Below are 12,466 nucleotides of genomic sequence, written 5' to 3' on the forward strand. Positions count from 1 at the left end.
CTCTATTTTGAAGGTAGAAATAGTATGTTATCAGCTAGCACATACAATGTGTGTTGGACATATATGTTGGTATTTGCAAAACATATTATCATCCTTGTGTAGATGATGAAATTTGAACAGCTTCTGAAATTGCATGCTTACAGCAGTAGATGATTAATGCTGTATTTTTAGTTGTCATCAGTATGTCATTGGAGAATAAAACCATCAGAAAAAGTCAGGAAACAAAACCCTTTTAATAACTAATAATGTGTGTATGCCGGCTGCCCACAGGAAAGATTTTAAAAATGGAAATGTCAAATTTGAAATACAGATTGTGCCCTCTCTGATTATTTGATTGCACTAAATGGGCTATTCCAGTTGAAATCCATACACCCTGTATGGTAGACATGACCTTAATCTCTCACACAGGGGGTGTAGATTTCAATTGTAGCTTGCCCATTCAGGGTTGTCTGCTCCAAAAAGGGTTATTCCATTTGAAATCCATACACTCCCTATAGAAGACATGGTTTTAATCTCTCACACAGGGGGTGTAGATTTCAAATAAAGTCCCCTATCCAGGATCGTCTGCTACAAAATGGGATATTCCAGTTGAAATCCATACACCCCCTATAGAAGACATGGCTTTAATCTCTCACTCAGGGGGTGTAGATTTCAAATGGAATTGCCCATTCAGTGTCATCTGCTCCAGAATGGGTTATTTCGGTTGAAATCATTACACCCCCTATGGTAGACATGACCTTGATCTCCCACATAGGGGGTGTAGATTTCAAATGGAGCTTGCCCATTCAGGGTTGTCTGCTCCCAAATGGTTTATTCCATTTGAAATCCATACACCCCCTATAGAAGACATGGTTTTAATCTCTGGGTGTAGATTTATGGAGTAAACCCATTTGAAATTAACACCCACTGTGTGGTAGTCTTAGGTTGCTCAGACTGATATTCTCAGATATTGGGACATCGATATATCAGGTCTGAGAACCGATACACGTGAAAATGCAGGGTTTTTGGAGCCTACATTACTGCACTTTGTTGTAAGCAATGTTTTCTATGACTTTATCTGTCAAATATAGACTAGTACAATCCTAAAGTACACATTCTAAACTTAATCCAAATACTATTTGACACATTTTCGGTCTGTCATCGCAAAATAACAAGAAAAACATTTCCAACACGTAACGCGGAAGTGAAGATAAGATTGCGACTTTTGGCGAACTTGGTGTACCATAGAAAATCATCCGAACGACATGGAAAATATGTCTTTTAAATTAAACATGAAATGTTAATCTCAATCATTTCTGGAATCGTTGCATTCCAAAAACAGTTGAGTAGATAGTTATTAAACTTTTTTCTTGGGTCTTATTGCCGACCATCCTGCCGGGTCGAGGAACCCTGCGTTTTTCAATACAACGATGTTCTAGCCTTTGTGCAGAGTGGAGAAGGCTAGAGGAATTCAGCTAACTATGTGGGAGATTAACTCTCTTCATGCGGGTGTCGACTGCAGACGACAAGTTTTTAAAAAAATTCAAAATTCAAAAATTTCAGAAATGTAAATTTTTATGACCATATTTGGAATCAGCATGAAAAATGCATTAAAATGAGTACAAACAAGCCTAGTATTGATTCAGTAGTTCTTAAGATAGCTCTTGATATTTTGAGAAAATATTTCAAATCTTGAACTTTTTCCATTGAAGCGCATGGCTAGCACACAGAGCATTAAGGTAATATCTTCTGTAAAGGGCGTAAGGCTTTCAAATGGAAAAGCCAATGCATATTTTGTCGGCCATGTCTAGACAGGCTATTCCTTGAAGATTTTAAGACATGCATTAGTCATATTATTTTGTTTTGTTTGTAAGATTAGAACATTACTTGGCCTATATTTCTCAAGAAGACATTAAACTTTTTAGGATGATATAGTTTTCTTAGTTTTGAGTGATATTGGTATTGGATAAAGGAAGCTGATTTGTTGGCAATTAGGGTACTGTGCTTGGCTGTTCCAGTTGAAATCCATACACCCCCTATGGAAGACATGATCTTCATCTTCCACACAGGGAGTTTGAATTTCAAATGGGTTTACCTGAATTGGTGTTCCATTTGAAATCTACACCCCCAATATCACGGCATACTTGGCGTGATATCTATAAGGGTGTGGATGACACACATGGAGTTTGAATTTCAAATGGGGTTACCTGAATGGGTGTTCCATTTGAAATCTACACCCCCAATATCACTCAAAACTAAGAAAACTATATTATCTCTGCACAGGGGTGTAGATTTCAAATGGAACACCCATTCAGGTAACCCCATTTCATATTCAAACTCCATGTGTAGGAGATTAAGGTTATGTCTTCCATGGGGGGTGTATGAATTTCAACTGGAATAGCCAAGCACAGTACCCTAATTGCCAACAAATCAGCTTCCGTTTAAGGTTACTAATTATTTTAAACTGTTGTGATTTGGTAGTTCACAGCATCTTACGAATGGTAGTGAGCTTTGGCAAAACTGCATTGCTCAATTCATAGCGAGTGTGTAGAAGAATTAAAATATCACAGATATACTTTTATAGGTGCTGCGGTTCTTGAGTTACGTTGTAAAGAGGGCTGAAGTTTGCAAAGTATACGATTTGTAGAATGAACTTTTGCAAAACATCAAGGTGTTATTTTTCAATAATATATTGATCTAGATAATGAAAAGCGATTTTTAGGTTGCTTCGACCAACAATACCTCGTCTACCCTTAAGGTCATGTCTTCCATAGGGGTGTATGCATTTCAACTGGAATAGCCCCTTTTTAAAGACTGTTGAGGACTGTGAAGTGGCACTCAATTATGAACTATTTTCATAATTGCAGCAGTTGCCGTATCATATCTGATCTAACTGGTGCCCCAGGTTATTCTAGTAGTAAGTTGTTTCAAGGGGCACTTACTTTGTCAATAAAGGCAAATGTGACATTTTCCATACAAGGTAATGTTACGGAAATTAATGTGGCATGGAACTCTGATGAAGGTAAACTTAGGTTGTAGTTTGTTCATCTGGGATCTTGTGTGGATGAGGAAGCAAGACTTATTGCCATTCTAAGATTTTGCCTGTAAGTTAAGCAAGACTTACGACCTTTTACAGGTTTTACTTGTAAGTGAAGCAGGATTTGTGGCCTTTTAAAGGTTTACCTGTAAGTGAAGCAAGACTTATGGCCTTTTAAAGGTTTTACTTGTAAGTGAACCAAGACTTGCAGCTATTTAAAGGTTTACTTGTAAGTGAAACAAGACTTATGGCATTTTAAAGGTTTTGCTTGTAAGTGAAACAAGACTTATGCCCTTTTAAGGTATAGGCCTACTTGTAAGTGTAGCAACACTTACAGCCTTTTAAAGGTTTTATTTGCAAGTGAAGCAAGACTTACGGCCTTTTAAAGGTTTTGCTTGTAAGTGAACCAAGACTTACAGCTTTTTAAGGTTTACTTGTAAGTGAAGCAAGACTTATGGCCTTTTAAAGGTTTTACTTGTAAATAAAGTAAAACTTACGGTCTTTTAAAGCTTTTACTCGTAAGTGGAGGTTTTTGATGTCAGGGCTATAGGGATCGATCTAGACAACTATCGAGTTCATGTGTGAATGTATGTGTGTTGGATGGAGTCACTAATTTTACATGATTTTAGCGGAATAATATAAAAAAATCTCCCAAAATTGCAAAATCTGGGTGGGTCGGGCCCTTAAAAGGTCCATGGTTAAATAGGAAGAAGTTGTAAGTGCTCGTTTGGACGTCTTTAGGTAGAGTTATTTATGTTTGTTTATGTATTTTATGTATCTAAGGGCCGGTACAGAGTGGATGTAAAATATTTCGATGTAACATGTCTTTATTATTTACTCTATACCCATTCTATTTCCAGTAATGTTTTAACTTCTAACGAATGTTTGATGACATAAAATTTTCACCAGACATTCTACATAACATATTATCAATTTTATGTCATCAAACATTCGTTACAAGTTTAACATTACAGGAAATAGAACGGGAAAAGATCAAATAACAAAGACATGTTACATCAAATATTCTGCATCTAATACTGGAGTCTGTATGGCCCTCAAACTCTCATATGTCACATGTGACAGCATACATAAGGTGACCATACATGGTGTAGATGAGTCCGACCTTGTCATTTTCAATACCATTTGAGACAGATGGCACAAAATAATGCACAGTTCATTAGCATCTATTTAATTATACCAATGATAATATTTCTAGAAAATATCATGCATTAAAAATATATCAATAGAATTGATGTTTCTTCACTCAAGTTGTGATATATAAGAGAGGATGCGATTTCCAAACATACGTTTTGTACGCCCGTACATATATATTCAAAATCCCGTAAAAAAGGAGTGATTTGATTGCACGGATGTTCAATATGCATGTTTTGAATTCGCAAGCTCTCTATTTTTAAATGTTCTTTTCTTGTTTGGTAAGTATTCATAAACGGTAATATTCATTTAGGAACTGATAACAACTGAGCTTTGATAAACTGTGCATTTCATGCATTGATTTTTGTCAATGCACAGACACGAATTCATGTTAGCGTATTACTGCTTGACGCGTGCGTATCGACGCTTCAATGGCGTTAATCAATTTAATTACGGGTGAGCAATTCTGGGCTGCTAATTATGGATATATATTTTTACTTTTGGTTTTGGTGATTTTTTAATGTAACAAAATACACCGTACCTGTATGACACCAATGGTTTTACGATACTTATGAATGAGGTTTAAATGACTGATATACTTTTGTTGACATGCAAATCAATGCACTTGTTCCCCTTTAATTTTTTCTCATGACAATGCACCCCCCTTTGAGTTCCTGCTTTGTTCTGGTGCGGAAATTACAGTGTACATGCATTTGCACTACAACAAAATCATAATGATGCGGTCTTTCATAATATTTTTCCATAAATATATGAGTGGTTTATATAAAAAATGATGTTATATAGTTTTGTAACACTTTTGTTAAATTGCCTCATTAGTGTTCACATACGGTCAAAATTAGTCCAATTACTTTGATTGTGTGAAATCTTTTGACATAAGATATAATTTTACTAATTGGTCTCTTTGTTTCCTGTTACTGTCCACAGATCATCACAGAAGATAACAAGCCTAATGATCATGGATTCTCGATGTAGCGTGAAACACCAGCAATCAAGACACTGAGTATTTGTAGTTCAAATTAACGAGCTGAAATCCCGGTCTGAAATCTTCGAATTATTTCCGCTTCTTCATATTTATTCATGATGCAGACAAGACAAGCTACGCTTTTACTCCAAATACATGTATTACCAATTTGGGAACGATAATGTACAGCGGTAGTAGAACTAAGCCAAAGGATTTTCAAGTGATGTTCGTCGACTGCTGCAGCAGACGGTGTGACAGGTTTCGCAATCAGGTACCTAACAGTTTGATGGCCCTGAGAGAGCAGTTAGTGATCACCCTGTGAGCAGTCAAAGTTATAGAGCAGCCTACTTTTGACTTCTCTTATCCTGTCATATGCATTGTGACTAGGGTTTCTTATCGACTTGTAATCTGCTTTTTGATGCACAGGAGATATAACTGAGAAGCATTTTGAGCCTGTGAGTCGGTTTATAAAGGAAATGAAAGCACATGAATAATTGACGTGCAGAGAATTGTTATATGCCAAGGGAGAACATTAAGTCATATTTCACGCTGATGAAGATATTTGCTTCGGCGCTACAGTGAATATTAGCAAATATTCAACAATGATTCATCAATGCGGATGATCTGTATATTGTTAGCAAGAAGTCTTGTGAAGTGTCAGGTACTTGTACCAAAAGGTACTCCTAACAAATACTGTATCGTCCAATCATCCACTTGTTTTAAAAGTGCAGCAGTGATTGGATTTGAATGAATCTTAGATCACAACTTTGAGCCATTGTGGTTTAATACTGGATGGATTCATACATGGATATGGAGGTGTACAAAACATTTCATATTTGAAGCTTCAAATTCAGCTGGTTACTTTGACAGTGTAGAATTATATGGTAATTATCCTGTGTGTAAGATATTCATGAGTTAGACTAGTGTAAAGGCTCCATTGATGACTTAAACAGCTTACAGAATAAAGCTGTGTAATCCTTCAATAGTAGATTTCTGTGCTAGGCTAATTCCATGCTGTTTGACAGGAATAAACCGATCATACAGATTTTTTCACGGCAGCTGTGAGCTAGTTTGATGCAATGTTTAGATGTGCACATATGTATACCTTCATGTAGATCTAAAACATTTTGTGTTTGAAACTTCATCGAATTGACTGGAAAAGTGCAGCATAATATACCAGCTTTGTTCATGCACTTAAGAACACCACTTAAGAACACCATTTACAAATACACTTAAGAACATCACTTAAGAACATTGCTTAAGAACACCACTTAAGAAAAATGCTTAAGAACAATGCTTAAGAGTATCACTTAAGAACACCACTTACGAACAATACTTAAGAGCACCGCTTAAAATCACTGCTTAAGAGCACCGCTTAAGAACACTGCTTAAGAGCACTGTTTAAGAGCTGCTTAAGAGCATCGCTTAAGAGCACTGCTTAAGAGCACAGCTTAAGATTACTGCTTAAGAGCACCGCTTAAGAACACTGCTTAAGAACACCACTTAAGAACACTGCTTAAGAACACCACTTAAGAACACCGCTTAGGAACATTGCTTAAGAACACAGCTTAAGAACACCACTTAGGAACACCACTTAATAACACCACTTAAGAACACCACTTAAGAACATCACTTAAGAACACCATTTATGAAGACCATTTATGAAGACCACTTAAGAACACCACTTAAGAACACCACAAGCAACCTTTAAGCTTCAATATTATTACACGATGTTGTATAACGTTGCTATACCAAAGTGAGGATGCCACTTCTATTATGTTACTAACCACATACAAATGATATATCAAATATTGCAATCAATAAACACAACATTTAATGGAATTGCTCAAATTGATTGGCAATTTTGCACTTGACCATGAATGGATGTTACAAGAGTTAATTATTGTAGCACGGCAAGGTTGTGTTTGAATAGTGGAAATTGACTGTATAGTTCTGCTACATGGCAATGTTGATATAAGTGTATCATTATAAGCACTGGATTTGGTGGACTATTTTAGTGAAGTTCTGCCACACATTCCAAAACTGGACCAGTACCATGCCTTTATGGTAGAATTTGCTGGTTAAAGTTCTGCTACATTGTAAAAAAGCCTACTGAACTTGGAATTTCACAGACTTTGATGTCATGATTTCCGGTTCATTTCAATAGATCAATTGTAATGAGTATAACATGTGAATATTGCCTTTTATGAATGTTGTGACAAATCTCATCAAATAAATATTCGATGGTTTCCAGCTTGAATATCGGTATTTACATCAATAACATTCATAATCACTGATAACACATGAATATCACATTATGAGCCGCTGACAGCTACTGAACCCTGTCAAGAATTGTATTTATAGTATAAGCTCTTTAATGCTGTGTGTGATAGCCATAGCCTTCAACATAAAAAGTTCAAGTTTTGAGATATTTTCTCAAAATATCAAGAACTATCACAAGAACCACTGAACCAATACTAGGCTTGTTTGTACTCATTGTAATGCATTTTTCATGCTGATTCCAAATATGGTCATGAAAATGTACAATTCTGAAATTTTTGAAATTTTTGAAAATTTTTTTGAATCTTGTCATCTGCATGAGAGTTAATTTCATCTTTTCCAGACAGCAATCATTTACAATGTTACATGTTATCGGTACATAATCAATGCCGACAGACAGATACATTAAAGTACTCTTACACTTTTCTGTAATTGCACACTCAAATAACATCAAAGCTATTAATAATAGCATGCATGCTCCGATATGATATCGACACTGTTCTGCCATGGATGAATACATGTGTAAAAGTGTTTATTTATATATAGCACTGCGCCACTTATTTACGAGCTTATGAAATTGGCCGTAGTTGACTGAACAGCAAAGGTGTTAAGTTAATAAAGTAGATTTATGTACACTGCCTTGCACAAGGCAATTTTTTTACATTTTACATCATGCAAAATATTTCTATATGCCTATCAGTACATAATAGTGATCCTTCAAAGTATGACATTTATATATAATTCACTAGCATCTTCATCTGTGTGCTTAATTATAATTGCTTTATAATCTTGCAATCCATCTAAAGAGAGAGAGAGTGAAAGTAGCAAATGTAATGATCTTATATTGCTTTAGATATAACTATTATGTAAATATTTCAAATGTCATATCAATTATAATTACGCAGTACAGTCAAATATGCATTATGAATTATTCTTAAGTTCAACGTTCTCTAATTTGGGCTTCCATATATTGTTAGAGATGTTATTCCTAAATCCATTTCTTCAATTTTGAGTAAGTCTCCGATTTTGTAATGCAATAGAATATGCAAATCATCTTAAGGCATTGACCTTTTTATGTGTTATATGATGAAGAAGGTTGCGAGTAGTTCTTCTTTACCAAAACCTAACCCGGTACCGGGGTCGTTGTTGTCATCTTCCCCCAGCTACTGGGAATACACTCTTCCCCGCAGCCAGTGAGAAAACAATCGTGGTATGCTAATCTACGACAGAAAACATTCAAGAAAACGACCCATATTTGTAAGGTGAAGTGTAATAAGAAAGGTTTAAAGCATAAGTGTAGATTTCTGTATGTGTATAATCCGATAGTTAATGATAAACATGTACAATGCACCAGGATGCTTGAACCGTGTTCAGAAACATGGAACACTAAGTTGAGACTGCATCATAAGCAAGCTGTTTATATTAGTGAGCCTCAAGGTTCATGTTATAGAAGTCGCAAGAAGAGGAAGAGTAAACGGAACCCTACGACACCTAGAGGGCGTTGTAATTACGATCCGGCTAGCGGGGATGAACCCGTTGCACTGCGCCTTTCAGAAGTTGCACCGTTTCATCCGGTTTGCACAATAAAGCCGGCGATAATAATTGATGTTGGGGTTAAACTTGACACAGAACATAAAGCGATTGCAGACTTGATTGAATTAGTGAAAACAAGACAGAGGAACACAAAGCGAATCATGGATGACTTAGGTTATGGAATAGATACGAATGATAATGTTGTACTATGCAGTGACGATACAAAATGCAAAAGGGATGTTACTCAGGACAAACAAATGCATGGTAGTGGTGGTGATATAGGAGTATGTAATCCTAGTGAGAAACAATCTAATTTACAGGCTAAAATTGCAAAGCCTGAAAAAGTGCCTCGTAAAACTGATGAAAATATCAATGTCAAGGACGGCGAAACCAAATGGAGGAAGAATCAAAACAATGATTTTTTGACTCGAAAAACTAGTAATTGTAGCAGCAGCGGCTCAATTGGTTATACTAATATTGATCAGAAGGATAATTCTCTACTCGTGCAGGAGCTTAATTACAAGGACACTGACACTACGAGAAATCCAAAACAGTCAACAGAGGGCAGTATTTATAGTGACTGTTACTTGTCAAGTAGTGGAATAAAAGAAAACTTTTTGATTTGAATGAGTTGAAGGAACCGGATTACAGCGGAGGAATTCACCAAGAAAAGATGTTTCACCCAATCTGGAATTACCTCATAGGTAAGTATGATTATAGCTAATAAAGTACTTTGCCAAGACCAAAGGAAATCTTACGCTTTTTCTGCCGACAGTTTCAGCCAGAAACCTCCTGACTTTCTCAAAGTGATTGATGTTGTTATTGATCCATCTGCTTGGAGCAGGAATCCCAGCCGGATGTTATTGTTAAAAAAAAAAAAACATAAGTTTTTCCTTTGGTCTTGGCAAAGAACTTTATAAGCTGTTTAATCAACAGACCTGATAAACCTCTTCATTCATGTATGATTATATTTTTGACATGCGAGGGCTGAAATTGTGACCCAAGACATCCTGTCTTAATTTTGTTAATCCAATAGGAAAATTTTCACAAAATCAGTCGACATCCCATGTTACAACATTTTTACTTGTTCATGGTCTAACTATGATGAACTATATCCATAACCTATTTCTGGCTATCAGTTTTGTATTTGCTGACATTAGCCTGAGTGGACTAATTTGAGTCACATTTTAAGACAAAGGAAGCCATGATAATGCTGGGACACAAAATTTTGGCAATTCAGACAACCTATTTTTGCTCATAACCAGGCCCCCTAAATTTGCAAAATTATACAAAAAGTCCAAAAATTGAAGAATTTGCGAGCTTAGCGAGCCAAAAAATTTGATTTTTTAAGCTTTTTTGGTCAAAAAAGGTCTAATTTTGGGGAAGAAAGTCCACTTTTCACAGAATTGCCCCCCCCCCTTGGAAAAAACAGCACCCCCACAAAAAATCCTGGCTACAGGCCTGCTCATAACATCACCAATTGTTGGCCTACAGACATGATTGACCCCTCATGTTTTAAGATAAATGATTCTCATTTCAATGTAAACAATTTCAACTGAAATATTCAATTTCAAAATTTTACATACATGCTTATCACAGGAGGAAGAGACTCAAAGTATTGGATCCTAATGAGGTTTTCACAGAATTGGATGTTGGAGGAGGTTTGGTTGTGGAGAGGATGGATTCATCTGGTGTGTCAGATGTGGGATCGGAGGATGGAAGGAAGGAGGAGCCAACCCCGGGGGATATGAGTAGTTTCTATAGTTACCACGCTTGCGGCGTCATTGGTGAATAATACGTCAGCTATCATGCTACTCTTTGACCACAAAATGTAAGTACAAATCTTGCTTGTTTTGAGCAGTTTAAAGCCATATTATAACATTTGCTGAGGAGGATGCCCTTAATATTTTTAAAAATTCTGATTTTACACGATTATTATGTACTTTAGTAAACCAACATACCCTGCAAAAATCAAGACTTGAGGTACTGTAGTTTTGTCAAAATCCAAGATTTTGAATAAACCGCAGGAACCGTCAGTTTATTCTTACGATGGAAATATTAGTCAAACGCATACACGAAGCTACACGGTGTGCATAGCACAGTACAAATGTATGTACATCAGTTGTAACATCAAAAGAACAGACACGACTCGTGTTGGAATGAGTGGCTTGCATTGGTGACATATGTGCTGGTATTAGATAGTGATTTTCTTTATATTGCCAGTGAAAACTAACAGTTTATACCAAAAAATACAATTCTATTTCTTATGGAAATGTTATAATGGCTTTAATGGTATAGTCTGTCTTGTCTCAAGTTGAGAGCTGTAACAGTGCCATCAGTGGGTTTACACACTTGTATTGGCCGCGTACGTAAAAATCACACTTGTATATGTCATATGGGATTAGGTTTGTGTGATTTAAAACTGCCTCTGGGCATAAGCGCCAATCCGGCTTGAAATGTGGGGGTGGAACAATCGGCCAAAATTGTTGAAAAGTGGCTGAAAAGAACAAAAAGTGGGTCGTTTTGAGGTGGGGGACACGTCCCCTGTCCCCCAAGATTGACGCGCATGCCTCTGGGTAATCCAACATGGTGTTACACACAACTTGAGATGAGACGCACTATAATAACATATTCTCACCCACTGAAGCAAGTTGTTTTGACACTGCATGATTGACTTGTTTGAAGATTTGTTTTATTTTAAATGATGTAATCATCAGAGACAATGGAAGTGTCCATCATCACTACATGTATTGCAACATCTAATCTATAGAGAACATACTGAACTGAACTGGACTAAAAACTGAACTAAAACTGCTAATGAAAATTGGCGGGTGATACTGGGTACAAATAACCATGCAGGGGATGTGCTGTAAACATGGGTTAGACTAAAAAGAAGGAAATCTCAAATTTGTGCTTGCGTAAAATTGTTTTTTTGAGTAAAAGTTGATAACCTAGCTATCTTCACTAATTTTGACCTGCTGAATCCAAAAAAGGTGGCGAGCAAGCATTATTTTGAGTCTATGACCTTCAAAATGACCCCAGAAATAACCCCATAGAGTTATATGTACATCCATATCAAAGGATGCACTTGTTAAAGTTACATGTGTCTCATTTCACATTATAGCTAGGAATAAATACAGACTAACATCTCAAGTCACATGGTTATGGAATATTCTCTGTATGCCTAAACCATGTGACTTGGGGATTATTTGAAGTGACCTCCACTTGAGATGAGTCTGGTATTTATTCTTAGCCATAATGTGAAATGAGACACATGTAGCAGCCGACAAGTGCATCGTTTTGATATGGACGTACACATATTGGGGTCAAAAATTAAACATAATCTGAATTCGTTCATTAGCATATCAAATTATCCGTCTGGTCATAAGGATACTAAAAATATAAATTTTGTACCTATATGACCTGTGGTTGTGGAGTTACATGTATATGCCGAAAGGGGTAGAATGTCAATTTTCCAGTTGTACAGGGTTCAAAAATTAAAG

At 36.3% G+C, this 12,466-nt stretch overlaps 1 protein-coding gene across 1 annotated transcript in view; it reads left to right on the forward strand.

Annotated features, from left to right (window-relative positions):
* Positions 1-5,894: 5,894 nt before the first annotated feature.
* Positions 5,895-12,466, forward strand: part of LOC140171728 (uncharacterized) — a 243,489-nt gene continuing 236,917 nt past the window's right edge. Inside the window, exons 1-2 of the mRNA XM_072195039.1 lie at positions 5,895-9,667; positions 10,563-10,794. Coding sequence (XP_072051140.1) covers positions 10,772-10,794 — 23 coding nt within the window. The 5' untranslated portion in view covers positions 5,895-9,667; positions 10,563-10,771. The remainder of the gene's footprint in view (positions 9,668-10,562; positions 10,795-12,466) is intronic.

Source organism: Amphiura filiformis, chromosome 15 (assembly GCF_039555335.1).
Source record: "Amphiura filiformis chromosome 15, Afil_fr2py, whole genome shotgun sequence".
Lineage (NCBI taxonomy): Eukaryota > Metazoa > Echinodermata > Ophiuroidea > Amphilepidida > Amphiuridae > Amphiura > Amphiura filiformis.